At 62.5% G+C, this 26,450-nt stretch overlaps 1 protein-coding gene across 34 annotated transcripts in view; it reads right to left on the bottom strand.

The window, feature by feature from the left end:
• The window catches only part of KIF1A (kinesin family member 1A), a 101,529-nt gene that overhangs the window by 24,931 nt on the left and 50,148 nt on the right, over positions 1-26,450 (bottom strand). For 16 of the 34 annotated variants that reach the window (XM_070489215.1, XM_070489213.1, XM_044751386.2 and 13 more), the window contains 19 exons: positions 26,187-26,262; positions 23,742-23,821; positions 23,327-23,433; positions 22,327-22,410; positions 21,099-21,279; positions 20,879-20,951; positions 20,599-20,692; positions 19,361-19,509; positions 18,803-18,981; positions 16,857-16,994; positions 15,801-16,076; positions 8,739-8,857; positions 6,308-6,393; positions 4,953-5,091; positions 4,560-4,731; positions 4,326-4,416; positions 2,782-2,900; positions 1,724-1,779; positions 20-128 (listed from right to left, as the gene is read on the bottom strand). In XM_070489215.1, coding sequence (XP_070345316.1) covers positions 20-128; positions 1,724-1,779; positions 2,782-2,900; positions 4,326-4,416; positions 4,560-4,731; positions 4,953-5,091; positions 6,308-6,393; positions 8,739-8,857; positions 15,801-16,076; positions 16,857-16,994; positions 18,803-18,981; positions 19,361-19,509; positions 20,599-20,692; positions 20,879-20,951; positions 21,099-21,279; positions 22,327-22,410; positions 23,327-23,433; positions 23,742-23,821; positions 26,187-26,262 — 2,328 coding nt within the window. The remainder of the gene's footprint in view (positions 1-19; positions 129-1,723; positions 1,780-2,781; positions 2,901-4,325; positions 4,417-4,559; positions 4,732-4,952; positions 5,092-6,307; positions 6,394-8,738; positions 8,858-15,800; positions 16,077-16,856; positions 16,995-18,802; positions 18,982-19,360; positions 19,510-20,598; positions 20,693-20,878; positions 20,952-21,098; positions 21,280-22,326; positions 22,411-23,326; positions 23,434-23,741; positions 23,822-26,186; positions 26,263-26,450) is intronic. The other 18 variants (XM_070489224.1, XM_044751403.2, XM_044751404.2 and 15 more) reach the window with 2 other exon arrangements.

The raw sequence follows: 26,450 nt of genomic DNA, 5'->3' as shown, positions 1-26,450 counted from the left end.
CCCCAGGCACTGGACTCACTCGCCATTGGCCTCCAGCTCGCAGATCTCAAAGTAGACCAGCAGGTCATACTTGCAGTGGCAGGGCCCCGGGCAGCGCCGTGTCAGTGTGCTAAGCTTGGTGGCGGGCACTGGAGGGTGACAGAAGAGAAGCACGCACTGATGGGAGACCTGCCCTGTCACGCACTGACGGCATGCTCAGGGAGGAGACTAGGGGTGGGGACACCTCAAAGGCCGGGAGGGAACTTTCCCCCAAGAAAAACAACCAGCGGACCACCACCCCGTGCCCCAGGATATGTCCTGTCTTGGGCACAGTCAGGCCTTAGCAACTGAGAGCTGGCTTCCAGGAACAGATGTGACTGCTCGCTTCCCCTGCCCAGGTGGGAGCAGCACGTGGCCACACACACCTGGGCGTGGGCCCTTGAAGAGAGGGCAGTGGCTTGAGATCCCACAGAACCAGCAGGGCAGCAGGAGCTACACTTGCTCAGAGGCCTCACAACCCAACCAGAATCCCTCTGCTAGACCACAGCCTACTGCACCAGTCCAAGCACCTCATTCCAGCGCGGCTGGGCCCTGCCCCTCAGCTCCCACTGGCCTTCCACTTTCATCCAGCTCCTGATAAATAGGCTCCGTGCCCCAGAGTGCCCCTCATCCACCTCTGTCCAGCCCACGCCTCCAGGCCCCATCACAAAGGCCACTCTTGTATCAAGTCCCATCTGAGCCCCACTGCTTCCCCTATAAATATGGATTTAAGCGTCTCCCGTGAGGCTGCAAGGAACACTGAATAGCCCAGGAAACACACGTGGCCAAGCACAAGACCCCCACAGATGCCAGAATTAACATCAACAAATGAGTGGGCAGGCCTGGGGGAGCTGGAGGGTGTCCTCCCGAGGGACCCTCAGTCTGCAGAACTCCAGCTTCTGGGGATTCAGAAGGCGGGGGCTAAATCTTCTCCCCCAAGCAGGGCGGGCGTGTGCGGGTCACCGTGTGCACAGCCCCGGATGCAGCCCCGGCACAGGCCCCACCCTCCAGGGCACCGGCGCCAGGGACGACGGCCCCCCAGGAACTCAAGGTGGGTTCCTGGGCTGTGAGGGGCCTTGGTTGCACCGCCCAGCCCGGCACCAACTCTCTCCAACCTCCCACTGACCCGGTCCCTGGGCTTCAGCTTCTGTCCTGACAGCACCTACACCCTCTTTTAACTAAAATCTCCAGAGCTCTTCCACGGCCCACCTGCTCCCGCAGGCAGGGTCTCGGGTTCCAGGTGAGGACTCCAAATGCTCTTCCTCCAGCGGATCCTACACCCTCACTGACACCTCTGGCCTCGGCTCCCCATCAACGAGCTTCCTGCATTGCCTTTCACCCCCAAACCTTGTCCATTCCTCGAGGTTCAGCTCAGACGACCCTAGGGCCTTGCCGAAGCCCCCAACCCCCTCACCCCAGCTCCCACACCTCTGTTGTCTGCTCCAGGAAACTCGATGTGGGCACAGGGCAGGCACCACCTGACCATCACCCTGGAGCTCTGTGTGTGCCCAGGGGTAAAGGACATCAAGGTGTCCTTGTGCCTTCACCCCGGGCCTCCTGCTCCAGGAGGGAGCCCCTTACTCCACAGGGACCTCACGAGGCCCAGCAGGTGCAGGGTGGCCCCAGAGAGCCTGAGAGAGCACAGACCCATCTGAGGACTGGGACCTCACTCCCTCACGGGTGGACTCGGGACAGCCCCACCTACCTGGCTTGGACAGAGGCATGACCCGGGGGAAATGGCGTCGCGAGGGCCTCAGGGGGCTGCGGAGAAAGATGCGCCAGCATGAGGCAACAGGGTAGATGGTGTCTGCAGGCGCCTAAGCGGGAGCAGGGAGCTGGGGCAGGGGCTGGCGGAGGGAGGTCAGCACATGGCTGACCCCAGGCCCGTGCCTGCTGTCCTCCCTCCCTCCCACAGGGCCTGGGAGAGGCCCTCCACCAGCCAGGGTCCCCTCAGGACCCCCAGAGCCCACTTGGGAGGCCCCACGAGGCCATAAGGGCCGAACTGAGGTCAAGCTCTGATTCACAGTCCTGGGGCTTCCAGGACGGAGCCGCCTTCGGCACTCCCAAGGACAGGAGACTCCTAGGGCCCAATGCCCCCAAACCAGCACCTCTCATGGCCCTTCTCTTTCTCCAACACCCCGGACGCCTCACTTAGCTCTGGGTCCCACCTGACAGCTGAGACGGGAGGTGAGATGGCAACAGCAGGTCCCATAGCCCCCTGAGGCCTATCTGCCGTTCACACTCCGGGTCGGGAGGGGGCCAGGAGGGCTCGGCCTGGTCATAAAAGGGACACCCCGACCCACCCTCATTGCCCCCTGGGAGGCCACATGGACTGAGGGAGGTGGACGAATGTTCCCTCCTTCAGTCTGGGGGGGTTCAGGACTCCAGGAGATGAACAGCTGGGCCCCTTGGGCGGAGCTCTCGGCGGTTCCCCCGTGGGCCACCCCTGGCCATCCTCCAGCCCAGCCCCAGGACCCTACCTACTCCCAGCAGAGGTCAAGGTTCTGACAGCGATGCTCTTTGAGAAACTCCCTCCTCAGTCTTGAGGGGAAGGCTATGACCAGCTTGGGGTCCTGCCAACCTCGGGGAACCGGCCACCCCACAGACAGCGGAGGTGGGCGTCAGGAGGCACACGGGTCTGCAGCCACCAGACCCGGCCCGCCCAGAGGAGGGTCGGCTGCACCGGCCGGGAGGGCAGCAGGTGGGCTGGATGAGAAGCTCTGGGAAGGGGCTTTTGGGGCCGGCAGCCCCGGGGCCGCTGACCTGAGCACGTCCTTGCAGAGGGGCGGGAACGGGTGCTGCTGGTAGTGGCCGAAGACCTCGAACACGATGGGCTGGCTCTTGATGTACTCGACGAAGGACCTGGTCACCTCCACTGCGATCTGGCGGGTGAGGTAGGCAGGCGGGAGGGCACGGCCACGCCACGGTCAAGCGGGGGAAGGAGAGTCACAGAGGTAAGCGCCCGGCCTCCACCGAGCATGCCGGGGCCCAGATCGGAGAACCCACACCCAACCCCCCACCCCCAGCCCAGCCTGTGTCCACGCAGGGCAGTGCTCCTCGCCTAGGTCCTTCCAGGCATGCCTCGCCTCCGTCACATGCCCTAAGGAAAGACCACCGGGTGGGCAGCCCTTGGTTCTCTCCCAGGACAGATGGGGCTGGGGGCCACAGGTCTGAGCCTTCTTGGGCCCTCGCCCACTCACCAAGGGCTGTGGGTTAAACTGTGTCTCCCCCACTTCATGCATTGAAGCCCTAACCCCAGGATCCTGAATTTAGAGACGGGACTTTACCAAGGTCTTCGAGTTAGAATGAGGGCCTGAGGGTGGGTCCTAAGGCAATATGACCAGTGTCCATATGAAATTGGGAGGCGGGACACAGAGACAGGCATGGAGGGAAGCCCAAGCGAGGACATAGGGAGAGGGGCCTGGGATAGATGCTCAGAAGGAACCACCCTGCCCACACCTTGATCTGGGCTTCCAGCCTCCAGAATGAGAGGCGGTAACGCTCTGTTGTTGAAACCACCCAGAGTAGGGGGCTTTGCTCTCGAAGCCCCAGGACACGTAGGCGCAAGAGTACACACTTTCAGACCTGGCCTCATTCTCTGGCTTAGAAACCACTGCGCGCTCCTCCTCCCCGGAGGGTCAGGACGGGCTGCCGGCTCAGGCCCCTTCGGAGCATGGGCTCTGTGACTGCTGGCTGCACACCCCCCAGCCTGGCTGCTCAGGGTCAAGGTCACATTCCCTGGCCTGAGGCCTCTCTACCTGGCAGCTTCCATTATCTCGAGTGAAGCACCTCCCTCCCCCATGGCCTGTTTAGCCATTCTCCTGCCTCACCTGGAAAGCTGCCTGCTCTCCTGACAGCCTGGCTGGAGACACTCCACTGTGGGAGCTTTCCTGAACTCTCCCGATTATGCCCAGGCCTCACCACATGCCCTACCTCCACGTCTTCCCAAGACCAGGCCAGGACCGCCTGGCTGGCACCCCAACCTCTGCACAAACTCTGGCCACCCCAGACACGACCGCTGTCTGCCCAGGCTCGCTGCAGGGAGCTCTTACCTGCCCCCGCCCTTAGTCTTAAACCCACCAAGGCCCCCGCGGCCTAGCAATAGCCCACACACCCCACCCGGTGTCCGAGGGCCCCATGTCCTCATGCCCGGGCAGCACACGGCAAACGGTGGGTGCTCAGAAGAGAGAGGAGGAGGAAGGAGAGAATGAGCAAAGCTCAGTCCAGTTTCAGGGAGGCGGCATAAACCAGAGACCCCGCAAGGGGCCAACCAGTGGGATGGGGACATGGGGGTTCTGAGGACGTACGTTTTGGACGTGGTAGAAGCCGAGTGGGGGGCCCCTTCCTGTGTTCTTCAGGGGCTCCGTAGAGAAGGCCTCGTCATGGCGATGGATGAAGCTGAAAAGCAGGAGATACTTGACCGGGCGCAGGGGACCAGCGTCCTCGCAAGGATGGCCAGGAGTGTGTGGCCCCCAACACAGCCTGTGCCTTGCTAAGAGACCCCCACCTCCATGAGGCCCAGCCTGGGGCGCCAAGCTCACTTAAACTGGCAGAAGATGTCGGCATATTCGGCAGAGATGCTGGACGCCTGCAGGACGGTCACGCGGAAAGTGAAGGTGCTGCCCAGGCGGAGGTGGTCCAGGGCGGCGTCCAGGGGCCCATCCAGGGCAGCTTTCTCAGGGCTGTCTAGGAGGAGGCCTTCCGGGGGCACAGCTGCTGGGAGCAAGGGCAGAGCAACATGACGGGACCCCCCAAGGGGGACTAGAGTCCGGGGTCAGGCGTGGGGTCAGGTGGCCTCCCTCTGGACCCCAGGAGCAGGGAGAGGCCTGGTCCTTCCCTGCTGTGCCAGGCTAAGAGGTGGCGGGACCTCCAGACTACAGTGGGGTGGGGGGCCGTGTCCCAGTGCCCACGCCCTGGGCAGCCCTGGGACCTACCTGAGCAGGTGTTGTTGTTGACCTCGTCAGCCGAGGGCCCTGCGTCCGCACCCTGGCCCTGGCCTTCCACAATGCGGAGCTCTTCCTGGGAGGTCCCGGAGCGGGACATCCCCACCACGGGGCAGGACTCGGACTGGAACTATGCAGGACGAGGGGATGAGTCAGAGAGAGCCGGCCAGGGATGGGACCAATACAGCCCCATGGACGACCCCAGAGCCAGGGCCGAGGCTTCGGGGACCTGCATTCCAGACTGTCTTGGCATGGATGGGCACCCACCTCCCTCGGCCTCAGTTTCCCATGCTGTCATGGCCTCTGTTGACTCCACGGTGGAAAAGATGGGAAAAGGTCTCTCTGGTCTTCAGTTCTGCCCCACAAACCCCCAGCCAGGACCCCTCCCTCAGCTCCTCCTTGTGGGCCAGACACAGGTAAACTGTCTGCTTGAATCTCGGGGCCCTCGCCATGTACCCCATCACAGGTGCCCACACAGCCTCCCTCCGTGTACCCTGCACTCTCCGTCCAATGCCCTTCGCCCCTCCTCTGCATTCCCAGCAGACGACCCCGTCTCAGAGAGGGACAGTGTTAGGGGCAGACACACCGCCCTCAGCTCAAGGCGTCGGGAGCACTGGGGTTCAGAGCGGCAGGTGGCTGGGTGGGGGTGAGTTAGGAAAGACTCCAAGAAGGAGAGAGAAGGAGCCACTGGCCTGGGGGCCCTGAGTGGGACCTTCCTTCTCCACCCTCTTGCCTGAGAGCAGAAGGGGGAGCCTGGGAGGAGTGTACTGTCTCTTCGTGCGAGGACCGAGGCGGGCAGCACCTCGACTTTCGGCACCGAAGCAGGGCCACTGCAGCACTTGCTGCTGGGACTGCGGGGAGGGGCCTCCCCGGGGCCCTTCATGGGTCCCATTGGGATGTCGGGGGTGGGGCAAGGGCAGTGGTGGAAACGCAGTGTCCTGTGAGGACCCCTAGGGGAGCGAGCCCGAGAGAGAAGGGGAACCGGGCAGGGCAGAGGCATCTTGGTGTCTGTTCCAGAATTCATGGTGCGCACCTGCTCTGTGCCCCTGGCTGCAGCGGAGGGCCAGGTGGGGAAAGCAGGTACAAGGCCAGGAGAGGCTGTGGTGGGGAGATGGATGGACCCAGTGGGTCAGGGCAAGTCAGATAATGAGGGATGAGGGACAGCCATGAGGCTTGGGGCTTGGGAAGACAGGAAAGAACCCAGGAGGACCCAGGGCCCACGGGGCAGGCCCAGGGCACATGGGACCCCTCTGTCTAGCTGGCCCCTCGGGCTGGGTTGCAGGCGTGTGGGTTGAAAATGTATGGCTGCACCACAGCCCCACCGTGTGCAGACCCTTGCATGGTACCTTTTCGAAATGCTGGTCGTCAAAGGAGATTTTGGCAGTTCCAGACTGGCGGACGCCAGAGCCATAATCAGGGGCCTCTTCATCAGCTGAAACAGGAACAGAGCAGATGGTCAGGGCCCATCTAGTTCCCCCGGTGGGTGTGGCAGAGCCAGCCTGAGCTGCCAGGTGAGGGGAGGGCACGGGAACCAGGTGGGGCTCTGACCCACATGAGGGGATCCCTGATGCTGCCATCGGAGGCTCTGGAACAACCAGGTCACCACCTGGGGCACAATCACCACCAGCCTGGGCTGCCCCAGGGCCCAGAGTCCTCAGCACATGGCCATGTCCTCAGCACAGCCTGCTCTGGCAGGGGCCACGAACTCCACATTTTCAAAACCAAACTTAGGACCCCTGCCCCTCTCTCCGAGTCCTGATCCCCACTCCGCCCCTCCCCAAGACTCAGATGCTCCAGCAGAACCCGGATCCTCCTGACTCCTCCCTCCACCTCACGGAGCAGAGCCCGCCCCACCACACCCTGCTGGTGTCACCTTTGGAATGACACCTGTCCTACACCACCCTTCCAAGCCACCACCGTCACCCATGCGGACACAGCGCTCCATGCTTCACAGTGGTTTCCCACTATGTTTGGGACAAAAACCAAACCCTTTTGCTGTTTGCCTAAAGGCCCCCCAAATCTGGCTTCTGCTGGCCTCCTTGACCGCCAACTCCAGCCACTCTGGAGGAGCCCTTGCAGACTCCCAGGGTCTCCGACCCTCTGTTCTGGGGCCTATGAGAGCGCTAACACCACCGTGCTCTCCACCCTGGCTGTCCGAGGGCCTGCTGCTCTGACCTGCCATCACCCAGGGCCTGGGCACAGCAGTGCTTGGTGCTGAGAGACCGGACAAGCTGACCTCTGCCACGGGGGGGCGGGAGCAGGTGCGACTTCTGTGACCACAGAAGCAGGGTTCCGTGGCTTTTTAAAGTTCCTTCTCCTCCGCCACAGCCACCAGACTGGGCTTGTCAGGTGTGGCCCAAATATAGGCTGTGTCCACCTGGGGCTGAGCCCACTCACCTGGAGCTGAGCTGGGCAGGAAGGGCCAAGGAAAAGCCCAGGGGGAAAAGTTCCCCCTGAGATGGCAGGGACAGCATCCCCCTTGAGGGACGAGGCTGGCATGAGAGATTCCCAGCGTCCTTGTTGGCTGGGCCTTCCCTAGTGCCCCCTCACTCCCCACTCCAGGGTCCCAAGGAATCTCAGCACCACGGTGACATGGCTGCAAGGTGCTACAAAGAACACCTGGAAATTAGGGGCTAGTGGGAATTTGGCAATAGGTCCCGAGAGTGGAACAAAAACCACCTAAGGGGGCCAAGCTGTTGGGGCAGCGAGGGGCTGAGACCCCCAGGAGGGAGACCAGAGACCCCTTGAGTCAGGGTACAGGCCATCTGCATTGCTCACACTCTCAGCCAGCCCTATCTAGGCCAGGGGTCACTCTGCGGCCCAAGCTCTCTCTCTGTCTTGTCTGTCCATCTGCCTCATTCTCTCCCCAAGGTGCCCAGCTTGCCAAGGCCATGAAGAGGAAGGAGAGTGAGTCTGTGGAGGGGGGCGGGGGGGTGCCAGAGGGGGTGAGGGCAGAGAAGGGAGTACTGGCCATTACCACAAGAGCACCAGGCCCTCTGGTCTGCAGCTTCCCAGTTGGCCAAGCATGCTCACATCTGTGTTCTGGAATGATCTTTCAACATTCCTATCTAAGAAGCTTCAAATGGGGTGCCATTTACAGGGGAGCAAACCCAGGATCAAAGGCATCCTGCGGCTGGCCGGTCCTGGGAGCCCAGCTGGTGGGACGGGGCTGGACGGTGACCGAGCAGTGAGAGGGTGACACCTCTGCAGCGAGGGGGCTTGAATCTCCACGTCCACGTGTGGAGGGATGGTCCGCAGCCTCTGGGCCCAAGAGGCCGAGGGTTCTGAAGGAGGGGCGTGCTGGAGAGTCGGGAGAGAGGCCCCAAGGGCGCTGTGGGCAGGGGTTGGGAGCCAAGGGCTGAGAGACGACGGTGGAGGGGTGAGCTAGGAGAGAGCGCCACTCCACACCAGGCTGGGGCGGGGAGCCAGGTGGCCTCAGAGACCTGGGGCTGCCTAGTGGGACGGAGGAGGCCCCTGAGCCAGAGCAGGCTCTGACAGCCCTGGGCTCAGCCTGCACAGCCCAGAGGGCCTCAGCTGACCCGGGAGAGTCCAGGAGACCAGAACCAAGAGCAGGGCAAAAGGAGCTTCCCCCTCGGACCCCACCTGGGGGTCAGCAGCCTAGACGCTAGCTGGGGGGAGAGATGGAGAAACAGGAGGCCGGGGGCCTGGGTGAGGTTGGCCGCATGCTGACTGCTGTGTGATGCCCGCAGAGGCCTCCCCACCAGGGCCTCCATCTGTGAAGGGAGAGAGCAAGCCCCGGGGCTGCCCTGCACGTACCTGAGATGGCCTGGACAGCCACGCGGAGGAAGCCCTTCACCTCGCCCTTCTCGCTGACGATGGCCACGCGGTGCACCAGGGGCACGGGGTACAGCAGGTTGCTCAGGTACACGAAGGCCCTGGGGGGAAGCAGAGGTCGAGGTCAAGGCCACCCCAGCATGTGCTGTGGATGGCGGGGTCACGGCTGGCTCACGACACAACACTGCAAAGCAGAGTGAAGCGCTGGGCAGCCAGGGCAGCAAGCAGCTGGGGCGGCGGGCAGGCAGGGAGGGGGGAGGACCATGGGCGAGGTGCTCAGAGGAGACAGGAGGAGGAGGAAGGACAGAGGAGGAGGAGGGCGTGAAGTGGTGAGTGGGGCTGGGCACAGGGCAAAGCCCATGGGCCGTACCCGCTGTCTGAGAAGAGAACAGCTGAGGAAGGAAGGTTTCAGCCTGCTTCAAGGAGGAGGAGGACTTGGGGACCTGGACACGCTGAGCTATGACCCTGACACTGTTATTAATGCCCCACATGGTCCCCCTACCTCCCGCCCATTCCCCAGTGGCCCCTAATGCTCCCGGGCCCCACCGAGGGGCTCGGATGGCGGGAATGCGGCTCACGATTCCTTCCCAGCCCCCTCCAGAAACACGGCGGGTGGGAGCTCTGCGACATCATCCGAGACGGGGTACCACCCCCAGCCCAGTGCCCAGGAAGGGCCAGCGCAGCGGAGCCCTGAGGACACCCCCTGATCCCACGGCGCTGCCTGGCGTGTCCGGGGCAGCTACCCACAGAGCGTCCAGAGCCCTCCCTTTCCCACGCAGCTCAGCTATGCACCCAGTTGGTGCCAGGGCAGCCTGGGCAGAGGCCACGTCACCCAGGTGGCTGCCTCACCACCTGAGCTGGCCAATGTGCAGGGGTCCCACGGCAGCCAGGAGAACAGACAGGACCCCGGAACACTGTGCTGCCCAGCCAGGGGGGTGGGCTGATGTGGAGTAAAACTCCCCCACTGTTCAGGGCAACACTGGTGGGATGGGGCACCCTCCTCAGGTGGGGCACCCTGGCACAGGAAGGACCCATTGTGGTGAGGACCTGCAGCTCCACCCAGATGTCAGTGCAGGACGTGCCTCCCCTGCTGCCCTCCCCTCCAGGCAGCGACTGGTGGCTCCTGCTCCAGCCCAGAGGCACAGACGTCAACAGCGCTGGGCTCCCAGGGGATCTGGTGGGTGGGAGTCCCAGGGTGAGGACACAGCTTGGGGAGGGATGGGCAGGATTTGGCTATGGGAGGGTGGGAAGTATGCAGGAGGTGGGGTGAGGGAGCCCCAGGGCCTTAGCCAGGAAGGTGGGATGAAGGGGGTGGTCAGAGGTGAGAGCAGCAGCACGCTGCAGGGGTGAGATGGGACAAGGGAAGGTGGAAGTCGGCTGGCCGGGTGGGTGCTGGTGCCCAGGTTTGTGGCTGAGGGTGGAGCCAGGAGACGCTGGGAGGCGAGGCACCCCCTGCCCTGTGCTCAGCTTGCTCCAAGGTCAGGTCAGATACCACCCAGGCTGAGCCGCGGTCCTCGCCCCACACTGGGAGCTCCAGGAGGGCACCCCACTCCAGATGCCCCCGATTCTAGCCCCTAGCACCTCCTCTTGGGTGGGCTCCTGATTTTGCCCCCACCCACAATCCCACTGGCCCTCTCCCAGCAGAAGGTCAGAAGCCCAAGCACCATCTTTCAAGTCCTTCGGTTCTACCTCAGTCTCTCTGAAGTCCCCTCGGCCGGTCCACCACCACCAGTCACCCTCCTGCTTTCCCCACAGCCCCACAGCAGCCAGAAGGGACTTGGGACGCTGATCAGACCCCCACACCCTCGGTGACATCCAAGCCCCTGCCTCATCCCCAGCCCCACTGACCAACCCCGGTTCTGGCCACGTGGGCCTCCAGTCGGTCCCTGGGATGCTCCACGCTCCCACCACTGCCCGTGCTGGCGGCTGAGCCCCCTAGGCCAAGACAGGTCTTGGTCAGGGACACAGTACGCTGCCTCAAGGGGTCCTGAGCATCTCCCTTGGCCACCCTCCTGGAGCAGAGGAAGCCCCCGATGGCTCCCTGGAGCCCCTCTCTGCCCCACACAGCACCCCCTCTGAGGATGCCCCAGAGAAGGGGCCATCTCTCCTGACTGGAAGGGCTCCGCTGCTCCAACCACCCACCAAGGTGAGGGGGGGAAGCCACTAGCAGAAGCCAGCCTGGCCCTCGTCACAAGAGGAAACTGAGGCCCAGGGAGGGGAAGCCCCTTGCTGTAGTCACAGAGGGCACCCAGCAGCCAGGGACAGGCAGCTGCCTCAGGATGGGGAGCACAGTGGTGGCCTTCCCTCTCCAGGCACTTGGGCTCCTGGCCAAGGGCCTTTGCCTGAAATTAGGGGTGAGTGAGGGGGGCTGCCACGGTAAGCAACGCCGTGAGATCCAGAGGGGAAGTGGAGGGAGCCCAGGACTCGGGCTTCGGGAAAAGGCGTGGATCCTGCTCTGCCCTCCTCAGCTGCGTCCCCATCCAGCCATCCCACCATGCTAGACAGAGCTAAAGGGACCAGGGAGGACAGCCCCAAGCTGCGGTGTCCTCAAGTCAGCGCCTCGCCCTGCAGCCCCCACCCCACCTCACGGGGCAGGGCTTCTTCCCTGGGCTGTTGGGAGGCAGAGAGGCACCGAGGAGCTCCCGGGGGCCCCAGGCACAGACGGAGGCACCACAGCCTGCCCACCCCCACCTACACTCTGCAGGGAACCACAGGAGGACCCCTGGGGAGGGCGGGAACACCTCCCATTGTGGGCCAGGTGAGGACACGGTGACAGGCACAAGGGTCCTTAATCACTACTGCATCCAGGAAGGAGAGGTTAAGGGCCAGCCAGGAGGGAGAGCCAGGATCAGGGCCACCTCAAAGCTCCCCGCCAGCCCAGGGCTGCCTTCCTGGAAGGCTTAGGGGGCAATTCCACAGGGGCTGGCTTTGAACAAGCAAAGCCCTGGGCTATGGGGCCACCTAGACCACCACTCACAGCACCCTAGAGGCGACCCACAAACTGCTGAGCTCCCCAGGACCACACCTGAAGGGACCTGAGGTTACCCCTCCCCCTTTCTGAGCTCATAGGGTCCACTCCCACCCACTTGCCAATTTTCCACCCCAGGCTCCACAGAGACCAGGCCAGACGGAAATGGAGGCACTACACAGAGAGGTAAACTAAGGCAGAGGGCAGGGCACAGGTCACAAGGCAAGGCTGCAGCAGGCGGACCCCATCCTGGCTCTCTCCCCAGGGCTTCACTGCTTGACAATGCCTGCTCGAAACCGACTGTGGTGTCCCAGCGTGGACACGTTCTGCTATGTTGCCAACCCATTAGCTCAGGAACCTGCAGCATTTCACAGACTCAAGGTTCCCACAAATAGGATGGGGGCTGGGCCCTTCGTGTCCCCAAGGCCCAGTCATCCCATTGGCAGTCCAGGAAGAAATCACAGAAGCCTGTCCCTCTGAGCTCACCAGGGGCCAGCACCAAAACATATGCTCTTCCAACACCTGGGCGGCAGGTGCGCCCACATCTCGTCACTTTAAGATGCCCACCCACGCATTTCACATCTCAATTCTGAAACTCGGGCTGTCCTAATCAACAGCATATCTTAGTTCAACTGGCTGCATCTTTCTTTCTCGGGGGTGCACAAAATACGGGTGTCTGAGATCTAAGACGGTGTGTTAGAGCTGATGGAATCTGGCGTTAGTACCCCACTTCACAGATGAAGAAACTGAGGCACAAAGACGTTAAGGAAGGGGCTGGGGGCTGGCAGCTAAAGCTTGAGCTGGGATCTACAGGCTGGGTTCTATCCAGCTCTCAGTGGTGTAGACACCATGCTCCATGGCCTACCCACTTAGTTAACACAGCTAGTTAATCAAGTAGATCAATTCTTTCATGATCTTTTGGGACTTCCTCATGTAGAGGGGAAGGAAAACCTAGACTCATGTGGCATTGAAAGCTGCCATGCCCAAGCTCATCCCCGCAGACAAGATGCAGCCTAGATGTCCCCAGAGCCGGGGCCCCAGGGGTGGGGCCTCGAGGGACCCCCTGTTTGGAGGTCAGGGTTATACAATGAAAAAGACCCCTGGGGTCCATTGCCAAACCCTCCCCTGTCTTCTCTGAACTTCATAACACAGCTGTGGGCAACTGCAAATTCTCATGCTCATCCTGAGCTCCCGGTGGGATCCAATGATCTAGCTGCAGCTCTGGACCCAGATGCTCTAAGAATAAGGAGCATCTGGCACCAGATGCTGGCTCCTCCCCATGGCTCCTCTCTCCTCTGGGCCGCCCCTAATCCCAGTGCACTTGGTGACAGTGACAGGTGCATTCAGCCAGAAGGGGCCTCTGGGGCCCAGCAGCCACTGACCCCGGTGGCAGCACCAGACTTGAGGGGCTGCGAGCCAGGGTTGGAAGACCCCACCCCCCACGCAGAGCCCACCCTAGCCAACAGCACTTGGGACATGAGGCAACGGGGCCCACAGTGCAGAGGCTGTGCCTCCCTCTCACTGCCCCCCAGGTGACAGAAATGACCTGACATCAGCACCCACCACCACAGGGGCCAGAACAGCCCCAGCCCCGCCCAGAGGGCATTGCCAGCCACCGCACACAGAGTGGCTCGCAGCCTCATTGGCAAAGATTCAGGCTGTGTGGTCCGGCACGTAGAGGGCAATCAGCTGGGAGCTGAGGGGTCGGCCTCACCAGCCCAGGTGGCACATAGTGGACGCGTAACAGGTCAGCACTTTCCACCCAGAGTTCTGGACACTTCCTTGGGCAGTCACCTCCTTTCCCTCGCCCAGTCCCCCTTTTCCTGGGACCCTCCAACCCAAGAAGTCAGCCCTCGCCTTCCTCTCTGCAGCTCCCCTGCCTATCCACCTTCTGAAAGCAGTAGTCCAGGCAGGGAGAATTGTCAGGGGAAACCAGAGCCCCCAGGCCCACTTCCTCTGCCTGGGTCAGCCCATCCCACCTCCCCAATTCACCCGGCCCCCCAGACTCCTAGAGGCCCCCTGGGGGGCTGACCCTGGACTTGGGTGAGGAGCCCCGGGCCAGGGCGTGGGAGGCCCATGCCAGGGGGGCTTTGTTGGCAGAGGCGCACACACCTTGAAGCAGGCTGAAACCCACCCGAGAGAGAGGAGGCGGCAGACACAGCAGAGCCAGGGCTGAGTGTGGCGGGAGGGGAGGAGGCAGCGCTAACCACGAGATTGGTGAGGTGCAGAGACGCATGCTGGGGCCAGGAAAGCCTTTCCGAAGGGAGACAAGAGTGGGCGCCCCAATTTCGCTTAAGCTTTGGAGAGAGAGCCAGCAGCTACCAGAAGGATAAAAGGGAACCAAAGACAGGGTCCTTCTCGGGGCCGGGCCTGCACAGCTGCTGCGCGGGAGAAGCCAATTCTCGCCAAACCAAAAAGATCAGGACGTTTCCAAAGGAAGCCCTTCACAGACCGCCCGCCGTACGGGGGGCTGGCCTCTCACGGATGACTTGGGTTTGGTTTGGTGGTTGTGTAACATCTCAGATCCACAGAGGGGGGAAAGTGTCGGAAGGACCCAGCTCTTTCTGGCTGAGACTGCGAGAGCCCACACCCCGTTTCTCCCGGTGTCCTCGCTCCCCTGCGCCCTGACCCCAGGCCTACCTGACGCCAGAGCGACTCCTGGGCCCAGCAGGCCAGCGGGCCTGGCCCTAGTGGCCTGGGGCATTCTGAGAGGTCTGTGTGGAGCTGCCCCTGGGGTAACACCTCCCTCTCAGGCTCAGCAGAGCCGGACGCCTACACCCGGGACGTCTCAGAGGGAGAGAGCCACATGTTTTTATCCAGGAGGCCAGCATATCGCACCCATGGAAAACTAATCAGATAAATCCATGACATGTACCCTTGGGAGCCTGCTTCCTTCCGAGAGGAACTGATGCGGCTTTTTCTCCATCATCTGCACCCATGGGCTCCCAGTGTAAATGAGCCCCATTATCTGGGGGCCAGCCTCGGTCTCCAGCTTTCAGTACTGGTGCTCCAAGATCGAAGCTTCCAAAAACTTCCATCGGCCTAGGCCAAGGAAGCAATCTCAAATTCCAAAAAAGGTTACCATTAAAACTATCTTACACCTTTTTATATACGTAAAATACGTAAATTCAGCTGTTTCATGAACCGAATGTCCTATTGCTACAGCTACGTTTCTAGAACTTTCCTTCACCTGTCTTGCTTCCATTCCATGAAAATAAAAAATGTGAATGGCAGCTGTATTTGCCCAATATGCCTGCAGGGCAGGGTCCCTGCTCCCAGGATCTGGGCTTCCCCACGGCCTCCGCTCCACCTTCTGACCTTGGCCTCTCTTATCCCTCTAAAAAACATAATAACCGCTCCTCTCTGCAGAGGGCACTTCCAGTGAAGGCACGGAGCCACATGCCCCTGTCTCTCACCATGACAGCCTGGGAGCTCAGGAGGGACGGAAGCATCCTCACCTTTAGACAGAGACAGGCTCAGAGAGAGGCGGGGTCAGCCTGGGCCCCACGGCTTCAGAGGGAGGCCCTTCCACTGCCGGAGCACCAGCCCTTCCTCCCTGCCCTCCCTCCGGGATGACCTCCTCTAGCACTGAGAGCAGACCGGGAGCCTCCAACTCTTGGAAAACAGCGGAGGGTGGGGAAGCCGCCTGGGCTGGGATGACCTGATTTCCAGGACGATGGGACCTTTCCAGATGTCCCCCGCAGGCCCCGCACAAGGACTCTTCTTGGGGTCCCAGTGGCCACTTCTCAGGGTTCTAGCGCCTCTCTGCAGAACAGTTCCACCTGCACGGAGCCGGGTGACCACGCTCCAGGGTGCACTGCCTCTTCCATACTGGGACCCCGACTCGCCCCTGCTGGGCCGGACGCCCATCTCCAGGATGGCCAGGAGCCTTCGTGATCCCTCACACCCTCTCCTCAGGGAGGCCAGCCCCTCAGCCTGCCTCGGCCCCGGGGTTCTGGGGAGCTGCCCCGCACGCCGGGGGTCACACCCTGCCGGCGGTCAAATCGTGCCCGCAGCAGTGCTCCTGTGCAAAAGAGCTGGTTCCTTCCCAGCATGCTGTCCTCGACCTCACCAACCTTCCTACTAAACTGAACAGGGGGGGCCGGTCGTAAAACGGGTCCCGGCCGTCGCACAGCGCGTGCTCCGGAAAGACGTCGTCCTCCAGGTCCTCCTCCTCCTCCTCCTCCTCCTCCTCCTCCTCCTCCTCCTCCTCCCCCACGCTCTGCTCCTCGGCAGGCTCGGTGGCGTCGGAGTCGGGGCTCGAGAAGGTGGGGGAGGGGGTGAGAGCAGCCATGCGCTCGCTCATGCATGTGTTGAGAAGAGGGTAGCTGTTGCAGCCAGAGATGACTGAACTGAGGTTAGTACGACAAGACAGAGAGAAGTTAACACCAGCTACTGGCAGGGATGGACAAGGGCGGGGGCGGGGCGGGGGTTCTGTTTAAAACCAAAACCAAACACACAGGCCATCAAGAATGCTGCTTTAAAAGACAAGAGAACCAAAAATGCACCCCATCCCCAGGCTTGGAAAGAAAGTGCATGTGTGGTCAGTGGAAGGCTCCAGAAGATTCCGGAAGGCACTGGCTGGCATGATCCTGGCCAGGTGTGGCCGAGGTCAGGCGAGGACCACATGGGCTTGGCCGTGTTGAGGCCTCAGAACGCCATGTTCCATGGGGTACAGGGGCTGGGTGCAGACCCCAGATGGGGACACCAAGGAAAGGAGGCAGGGGACTCTGAGGTTCTTGGGTGACGTGGCCCTGCCTCCCCACTCGCATCCCCACAGCCATCAGGTGACCCGGAAAGGCTGCCCAAGCCTCACACATTCACACACGAGGACATGTGTGACCTAGTGGCCACAGCCCTGCAGCAGGCGTGGGTGGCAATGCCAAGACCCCCTCCCTGGTCCCCTGAAATAACACGGCCCACTGGTATGTGGAGAAAAGTGGCTGCAGGGACCCCAGCCCAGGAAGGACAAGTGTTGGGGGGGGTCAGGACAGGAAAGGGCATCTCACTGGCTCCCTCCACAGGTCAAGGCCAGGGCCCAGGTGGGGGTCCCGGCCTGGGGGAGAGGCCCACTCCCTGTCCCCACTGCTTTCTCTCTCTCTCTCAGCCCAGGGAGGGAGGGAGGCGCCCACCTGCCCACCAGCCGGAACCAGGGGAAACGGTCGTAGAAGGGGTCTCCGCCAGTCACCACGTTGTCACAGTCCTCAATGACGCTGGAGGGCACCTCGGCCGCCCGGTCGTACATCTCCCGCATCAGGTCCAGGCGCTGCCTGCAGGGGCGCGGAGATCAGCGTGGGCCCAGGCAGAGTGGTGGGCGTTGCACACCTCCACCTGGGGACAGCGGGCTCGGCCCAGCGCTGGCCACAGCGTCCTGCTTAGGGTCACCCAAGGCTCAAGCTGGTTTGCTGACAGACCCTCCAGGCGCTTTGAAATCAGTCAACCATGAGCAAGGGGCTTCCAGCTAAACATGTGAGTTCTCCACTAATTCCTCCCCACTTGGCCAAGTGACGACAAAGTGATTTAAGGAGGCAGGACGAGCCAGGAACCAGCCTCAGGGCTCGCGGAAGCCAGAGAGGCGGGCGGAGAAGGGGAGAGAGAACCCCACCCAGAGCCAGTGGGGGGAAGCTCAGGATGGGGGAATTGTGTCAGAGCCCGAAAAGCTCAAGGAATGAAGGGCAAGTCGGTGATGGGATACAGAAAACAGGGATGGGATATGGAATACTTTTAAAATTATTATCCCCAAGAAAAGCAAGTTGTGGAAGAAAGGAAACGTAATCATTTTGCTCCAGGGCTCAGGGGCCACATGGGCCACATGAACAGCAGAGAACTCTCCTCCTAAAAGTCAAACTGTAGCCCCCCCAGAGGATGGGGAGGGGCAGTAAGTGTGAGTGTGTGTGTGTGTGCTTGCATGAATGCATATGCCAGTGCACGTGTCTACCTATGTAGGTGTGAGTGAGCGTGAGTGTGTGAGGGCAGTGTGAGTCTGTGACTGTGTATTGATTACATTTTTTGTTCTCTCTATTTTATGACGTTTTGACATCTTTGGGGGCCTTGCTGGCTGGGGAGGGACCACGCCTCCCAGGGAGCGATTCCTAGAGACAGTAAACAATGGGCAGGTGGGCCCATCTTTCACATTCAGACCACCCCCCAGCCCCCCACCTGACCCACACCCAGCCAGTACTTCCCCCTAAGTGACCTCAGGGCCAGGTTCCAGGCAACTGGGGGCAGCCCCTGTGCCCCAAAGGCCATCAGGATTATTCGAACTAGCCAGGCCTAGGTGTCCACCCTGCCCCGCCCCGCCCAGGAAAACCTCAACAGAGGCCGTGCCGAGGCCTTCCCTCAGCTCCTGCCTCCCTCTGATGGCCCCGTGCCTCCCCGTGGCCCCGTGTGCGTGTCTGCCTCTCATTTCTAGGGGAACTGTGAGCAACACTGAAATTTTCTTCAATGGCATTGGCCAGTCTGTGTTGTCGCTCGGTCACCTTGATAAGTTAAGTGCCGGGCACACATCAGAGTAATCGAGTGGGGACTGTGGAGGTAGAGCTGTAGGAAAGAGACTTCTCACAGGGACAGCTGCCACCCCTGGTTGCCCTGTCGCCCCAGCCTGGCCACCCCCACGCCCCCTTCCTCCAGGCTTGGCTACAGCTCTAAGGGGGAGGAGCTCCCTCCCTGCCTCACTGAGCTCCTCCAGCCCCAGCTCTGGCCCGGCTCCGGCCCCAGCTCCAGCTTCAGCTCCACGGGCTCTGGTGGCACCCTGCCTTCCCGGCCCGCATGCTCTGCTGGCCCTGCTGGTGCCATGGCCCCCCACCGTCCTCACCTGCCCCTTCCTCCATGAAAACACATTAAACATGTTAAACTTTACCCCTGCATTGGCAGAAGGAGAATACAGATTCTATAATAAGGCTGGATTTTAGTCACTTCTCTCTTCCGATTTTTGAAAGACATGAGAACAGGAGAAATAGCTGCATTGATACGTGCAGAGCGTGAAACCTGGGCCACCTTCGTTTCTGTGCCCTCAGCCCAGGGCCCAGGGTGAAACCCTGTCCCTGCTGCCACCTCAGGTGCCCACTCCCCACCACACCTGAGTTTCTCCAGCGTCCAGTAGTGGGTGGCCCCGTTCTTTTGGTCCTGGACCTCCACGGCCACGATGGTGCGGGGGAAGGGGCGCGTCTCACGGTCTTTGGCGGCCTCCGGGGGCAGCAGGTCCGGTGGCAGTGGGGAGTAGAGTGTGTCCGTGAGGAGGACAAACTGGAACTGGACCTGTGACAGGCGGAAAAGTACCCCATCAGCCCCGTGCTGGGTGGGAGCAAGGCCCTGAGAAGGCTTCCTTCCCACCTCCCAGAGATCTCAGCTACACCCCATAACCGTTCACCAGAACCTTTGACCAGCGGCTGGAGAGGAAGTTAAATCTGCTCACCAGCCTGCCCGCTGAGCAGCGAGGACGCACGTCCACCTCGGTCAGTCCCAGGGCCTCCCTCGAATTGCCCATCCTTCTAGGGGCTCCGGTGACAGGCCTGCTCTGCCCACCCCAGGAGGCAGAGGAGCTGAGCACTGAGTCCCAGCTGTCACTAGGACAGTGTGACGCCCTCCCTCCAAGGTGGGTGGCCAGTGGGCAGTGTGCACTGGGGTGGGAGCCCACCTTCTTCTTGAGCTCGACACTGATGGCATTGGCCTCCTTGAGGAAGATGGCGTTGCCCCACAGCAGGTCCCGCAGGGACGTGAACTGATACCACTTCCACTTCCGGAAGGCCCACATTGCCAGCTCACACTCCCTCTCCGTCCACTGGACTGTGGGGAGAGGTACACACCGTCATCCTGGAAATGCCACGACCCCCCCACTCTGGGCCTGGGCTGGGGGCTCTGTGTTTGGGTCCCCAATTTCACACTAACTGTCCTGGGCGCTCAGGAAGAAGGAAACTGGTGGAAAGATGTGGCACAGGGAGCCACACGAAAAGGCTCCGGGAGCCACAAAGAGGCCATCAGTTCCCCAGGCCTGGGCGTCCTGAGAGTTGGCTGAAGCTCAGCATGGGCTCATGGGGGCAGTACCAATGACAGCCACACGGCCATGGCCATGTGAGGGCAGCAGTGGGGGCCAGGACCCCAGGGAGAGGAGGCAGGAGGGCAGACTGTGGCTGACCCACACACCCTCTCCCAGCTCACATGCCCTCTGTCCACTAGGCCTGTGGGGGAAAGACGAGCAAGGACATCAGGAAGGGCCTGTCCACGTTCCCCGGCTCGGCCCTCCTCCCCATAACCCCTGCCGTCCAGCACCCCCACCCCGCAGGAAGGAGCCTTGTTGGGTGGTTGAGTCCAGACAAGGGGAGGCCCAGGTCACATCAGCACAAAGGTGCTGACCAGCTGCGCAGAGGCCAAGCTGGACGTGAACCCTGTGTCCAACTCCACCCGCCTGCCCTGCCTGGAGCATAATGTCAGCCAGTCAGCTGGTGGGCTGCCCAAGCCAGTGCTCAGAAGGGGCTCCTGAGGTGAGGAGCAGAGTGAGCTTGTCTGGGGTGGGGGAGCACTAGCTTCCCACGGGCAGGACAGGGGTGAGCAGATGCAGGACGTCGGCATGTGAGCCCTTGCCAGCATCGTCCTCCCCATCGTCCAGGCCGCTCCCACCAGAACCCACATGTGTGAGCACACTCATATCCATGCATGTGTGTAGGTGCTTTCCTGCTGCAGCACAACCTCCCCCAAATCCTGCCTCCTCAGGTGCCTCCCGGGGACAAGGAGGCCTCTCCCTGAGGGATAGGCCAGGGACCCCAGTGCTGACCTGCTGACTTCCAGGGAGCGGCCTGGGGCTGCCTATTCTCTAGGACCCTTCCCCAGGCCGAGGGCCAGGCCCCGCCCACCTCCACACCCACGAGCACCCCTCACCTTCATCCTCCGGTTCCTCCTCCTCCTCGTTCACCTCTGGGTAGTACCGGGAGTCCATCTGCTTCTGCAGGGCCTCCAGCTTGCTCTCGTAGTCCTGGTGCAGAAGCGAGATTGTGGCTCCAGTGCAGACCAGGCCCCTCCGCAGCCCTCCCACTGGGGCCTCTCGTGCTGTGGGACCCAGGGTCTGCCTGGTGCCCCTGGACGCAACCCCAGCAGAGTGACCACTGGGGCCCCAGACCCCCGAGCGCCAGGTGGTGTCCTGGAAGCGGGGCAGCCTCACCAGCCTCTGCTGCTCTAGCAGGTAGGTGGCTTCCTCCCGCTCCCGGCGGTACTGGTCCTCCAGCTCCTGAAGCCTGCAAGAAGGGGTGCAGGTGAGCACCACGGGTACAAGTGGGCGGGGACAAGCGGGTGGGGGCGGGTGTGGCAGGGGTGGTGCTGCAGGGAAGAGCACAGCGGGGATGGGCATGGCAGCCCACCCCCACCCCAGCCTCGAGCCTCACCTCTGCTCCATCTCCTGCTTCATGTCGATGCCCTGCTTCTCCAGCAGCTCGCGCTGGGCAAAGGCCCAGTCCACAGGCTCGGCGGGCGTCTCAGCGCAGGGCGTGCGCTCGCGCTCCTGCCTCGCCTGCTCAGGGTGGTTGAAGCGGAACACGTGGCTCTTTCCCATGATGATGCGGTTTCCTGGCGGACAGAGGCAAGGCCGGTCTTGGGGAACCTGTGGCCTCGGGGTGGCCCCAAGGAGTGAGAGATGGGGCAGGAGAAGGGAGGGGCACAGGTTCTTCCTCCCCCTGGGGTCCCAGCGCTGCCCACCCCAGGGAGGGCCCCAGCCACCAGGAGCCACACACCCGGTTCTCAGCTCCAGGTCTCTTCTCTCGCCTGGCCAGCCACCTCAACCCTGGCCAGGACCTGGATGGGCCTCCTCACTGTCTCCCCAAATCCACCCCCACAGCCCCTCCCCATTCAGCAGCCAGCGATGTTTGCAAAACACAGTCCTAGGACTTCTCCAACATCCAATCCTTTTCATGGCCCTGCAGGTGCCACCCCTGGACCAGCGTGGCCTCCTGGCCCTGTGCCCTGGCCATGAGCACTCCCTTACAGTGGCCTACACTCCCCTCAACACACAGCGGTGACACTCTCTCCCTCCCACAGGCATCTGGACCCTGGGGGCTCCATGTGCCCCAGGGCTGTGCTTGGGCACCTCCCTCCCCATCCACCTCCCCATTTGTTTGATGGAAGCAGGGCAGGGCGGGTCTGCGTGTACTCAAGGCCAGGGTTTACCCCATCTACAGGACACACGTGTCCTACCCGGGCAGCACCAGCTGTCTTTGGGCAGTCCCTCCTGGGGGGGCTCTCTTTGGACGGCGCAGTTCCCTTCCAACTTGGGACCCGCAGAGCCAGCTCAGCCCCTCCTCCCACACGAGGTCCCGTGTCTGAGTGTCAGCCCTCCCTGGCCTCCCGCGGTTGGTCACTTCCTCTGTCCTCCTTGCCCTTGGGCCCCAGTTGCAGCCAGCCCCAGACACCAGGAGGGTGACCCCAAGCCAAGGCCTCCCCTCCCAGCCTGGGCCCAGTCCTGAAACAACAGGGGAAAGGGGAAGGGCTCTGTGTGAGCGGCCCCTCCTGGGAGGCCCCACAGCCCTGGGAGCATGAAGGGGTCCACGTGTCGAGGGGATGGGACAGGGCCCTCCTTCCCTACCTCCCACTCGCCCCTGGCTCTGCCCCTGGCCCCACCTGACCGCAGGATGCTGGGCTCTGTGACTTTCTTGCCATTGACGTAGGTGTCTGCTCCTTCGCAGGGCTCCAGGGTCACCACGGCTACAGGACAGATGTGGGGGTCAGAGAGGACTGTGAGGAGTTGTCATCCTGGGTGGTCACCCAGGTGTGGCCCGCACCAGGCTTCTCTTCTCCCTGCAAAGCCTGGCTGCCCGCAACACCTGGTTTGGGCTTCAGAGAAGCTGGAGGGGGGCAGGGCGCACCCCACTCAGTGGATGAGGAAAGAGACCCCCACTCCGGAGGTGCATGTGTCCAAGTCAGAGAGCCAGGGAGGCTGTACTGGGCCGACCGTCGGGCCCTGTAAGGGTCTCAGGTGGGCATGGCTGGGAAACAGTGACCAGCGTGTCCCTGGGAGTCTGGAGCCCCTCTGGGCTTTGAGCCCTCCCACCCAGGGGAGGGTGGGCTTTGGGGACAGAGAATTCTGGGTGAGCCAATGTCCCCAACACGGCTTAAGGCCACTCTCCTGAGGTGTCCCAGTCACATAGTGGGCTTTGGCCACTGGTCTGAAGTCCAGAGGCTGGCCAGATGCCTGCCGGGAGCATGCTCTGAACTGGGGGCCATGGCACTGTGACATGGCACACCGACACAGCAGCTGCCTCCCCGAGGGGGCCACACCCAAGGCAGGTGATGGGGACAGAGGCTGGAGAAATGGACAGATGGCCACTCCACAGCCAACAGGAAAGTGTGATCTAAAAATAGCTCTCCACCCTAGATCTGGGCTCATTCCTCATGGCTCACGTCCCCCCGCCCATGAACACCCCTCAATCAGCCCCCAGCAAGGGGAGGGAGCCCCCTGTCCCCCAGCCCAGCCTTCAAAGCACCTTTCTAAAGGGGTAGTTCCCCGGGATGGACTGGGAAGCCGGGAGGGGTGACGGGCACCACCTGGAGTGGACCAGCAAGCCTCACTCAGGCCTGACAACCAGTAGCACTAGGGGTGGGGGCTGAAGGGTGACAATACCTTCGCTGCCCCCTCGAGAGTCACTCCGGAAGACACAGTGCTCATCCTTGATGAAGTGCCCGCTCAGGACGATGTCCTGCCGCCTCTCTGCGTCCTCCCGGCCCACTCTGTTTGGGTGGCAGAGGGGGGCACTGTCAGCACTGCTGGGCATGGTGCACCCATGACACCACCCACTGGCCCGCCCAGCCGGCCCCCTGCAGCCTCCAGGGACACCCACCCAGGCTCTTTCAGGAAACACCCAGGGTAGGGGCACAGGTGATGCTCCCAAACGCAGCCCAGCCTGGGAAAGCCACCAGCCCAGAGTGGCCCACGGCATCGCCTCCAGCAACAAGCCTGGGCAGTGGCGATGTTCCAGCAGAGGCCCGACCTAGGCAGCCCCTCTGTGGGGCAAGCCGCCCGCCCCGCCGGCCCCCACCTGGTGATCCCGTCCTTGATGTAGTAGAGGAGGCACTCGGACATAAGCGGGTCCTCGTTCAGGTTGACGAGATGCGGCGTCTGTGGAGACAGGAGGGTCAGCGAGCCTGAGGAGGAGCCTGGCACCGGCCACCCGCCTGCACCCTCTCCCCAGACACCAGACCACCACCAGCCCTGGCCTCACTGGTCTCACCCCAGCCTGGCAGAGAGGACAGGAGACATGAAGAAAAAGGCTCCTTGAAGAAGAGCCTTTGATGGGGACCCCAGAGCCCTGAGGGGGACAGCTGCTGGGCAGCAGGCTGGGTAGGGGCTCAACTTCGGCACTCAGGGGGGGCTGGGCTTCGGGAGAGGCTGGGAGCCCAGCTCTCAGCAGTTGGGGGCCTTGGGGGGGGCACTTGGAGGCTGTGGTGGGCCCTTGGACACGCACAGTCCTGGGTAGTCAGCTCTGAGCCCATTCCTCCACCCTAAACCAGGGCTGCAGGACCCCATTTCAACCGGGCACCCAGGAGCTGAGGGCTCCAGTGGGATCCGCCAATCAACAAGGATTAGGATGGTGACCAGGCCAGGCTCAGGCCTGGGGGCTGGGGAGCAGAGAGGCTGTGAAAGAAGTCCTGCTGAGCCACCCAGCTCGGACCCCCCACCTCTCCTGTCCACAGTTCTACCAAAGGCGAACCCCTCCCACCAGCCACACCTGTCTAAGCACTGCCCTCAGCTCCCTGCCCCACCCGGTCCCCAGGGCAGCAGCTACCGGTTCCACCCACTGGGCCCCAGACACCTCCATCTTCACTTCCACCACTGCTCTCACCCTGGGGTCTCTCTGTGCCCCCGACACTTCCTGAGCTCGGGAACGCCACCCCACACCGTGTCCTGGGCAAGAGTCTTGCACCACGGTGGAGGCTGGGACAGCTTCCTCAGTTTCCCACCGGACAGATTGGGGCAAGCCACCCCCACCTCGAGCTATAAGCCCCACAATGCCCCACCAACACCCTGGTGCATGGTGCAAAGACCTGGTCAGCTTCTGGGGACAAACCATCCCTGGCCATCCCTTTCCCCGAGCAGGGAGAGTGTGAGCCAGGAAGGGCCTGTGCTCGCCCTGGCAGGCTTAGCTGTGGGGGACCCAGCTGGCCCACATACTTCTCCAGAGTCCCAGGAACACTGATGTTCTCAAGAGGAGGTGTCCCCGGTGGCCCCAAGGCCGTCCTCCCACTCCTAGGCAGTACCCAGCCCCGGGGCCACCAGCAAATCCCTCTGCCACCAATGAAGCCGAAAGACTCCAGGGTGCCAAGCGTCCCAAGGACGCCCACACCGAGAGCCCCACCCTCCAGGAAGGGGCAGGGTCTGACACAGCCCAGGAACCATCTACTCCAGATGCAAACCGAAGGCCTCCCCAGAAGGGATGTGAAGTAAGAGCCCGTCAGGGCCCCACCTGCTCCCCTCCTTGCCCAGGTCCTCCCAAGCACCCCTCCCTTCCACCTCGGGCCTGGAGTACATGGGGGCAGAAGAAGCCTGAGGCACCCAAGCCATCCCCAGGAGCGGCCACCCAGGCTGATGAGCCCTTCGCACCAGCACTCTGGGTTCCTCTTCCCCGGAAGTTTCCAATGGCACAACCCGGGGCTGGACGTGCTGCTGGCTTCAGGGACTTACAAACGCAGAAACTCTCTGCCCCAGACCAAGCAAGGGTGAGAAGCCGACCCCAGCGGGGTCACTCTGGGACAGGCAGGCCAGGGTTTCCTCAGCAAGAAGGCAGCAGGGGCAGGGCCTGCAGAGCCCTGTGCTGGGGTCACACAGACAGCTACCGCCTCCAGGGAGGCCTCCCAGCTTGGAGCTGGGCTCTTAAGGGCTCTAAGGGTCTGGCAAACTTTGGGGTGGGTCAGGGGTCTGGGTCCTAGCATTGCCAGAGACTTTTCCCCAAATGCTTGTGCTACACCCTATCTGAGCTACTGAATGGAGGGTGGTGTTCTGTTCTGTTTCAGGGCCCCCTGCTGACAGGGCCGGGTCTGGTGAGCGAGACTGGCCTGGGTGGGAGAGGAGGGGTTCCTGCTGGGATGGCAGACCCCACCTCAGCTAAGCTCCAAGAGCAGCTGGCTCCCAGTCCTGGGTCCAGCCAGGCCCTGCCTGTGCGGCATAAGCTCCAAGACGGATCCAGGCTCCACAGGTTTCAGGATCCCCAGTCTCACCCCAACCTCGAGGGGCCCAGTCCACTCCTCGGGCAGCTAAGTGGCCTGTCTAGATGTCCCAAGGCCACAGGGACGTCCGGCCATGAGGAGGCGCGGCCGAATCTCCCACACAGGGAAGGTCCGGCCATGGGGGAGTAGAGCCCCCAATGCTTGGACCTGCCACCGTGCTCCCCTCCTCCCAGGAGGAACCCTCCAGCCTCCCGGAGGAGCTGACACCCCACAAAGGGCCGCGGGTTGCCCAACCCTGTCTGAGTCAGACCAGCTCCTACCTTCTTGGGAGAGAACACACCAAGGGTACCGCCATCCTCCCTCATGGCCACGCCCATCTCGGCCAAGAGCGCTTCCCTGGGGGGACAGAGAGGGGTCAGCTCAAGTCCCAAGGGGCTGCAGGACCTGCCTCACCCCCAGCTGACCGATCGGCCCACCAGGAGCTGGCGGGGCTCTGGCCGCAAGGCCCAAGGGCAGTGTTCCTGCAGGGCCCCCGCTTGTCAGTGAGTCAAGGCGTCCGTTTGAACGGACGGATCACCTGATCA

Source organism: Equus asinus, chromosome 19 (assembly GCF_041296235.1).
Source record: "Equus asinus isolate D_3611 breed Donkey chromosome 19, EquAss-T2T_v2, whole genome shotgun sequence".
In the NCBI taxonomy this organism is placed as follows: Eukaryota; Metazoa; Chordata; class Mammalia; order Perissodactyla; family Equidae; genus Equus; species Equus asinus.
Note: the sequence above shows the minus strand (reverse complement) of the source record. Positions and strands in the feature narration are given on the sequence as shown.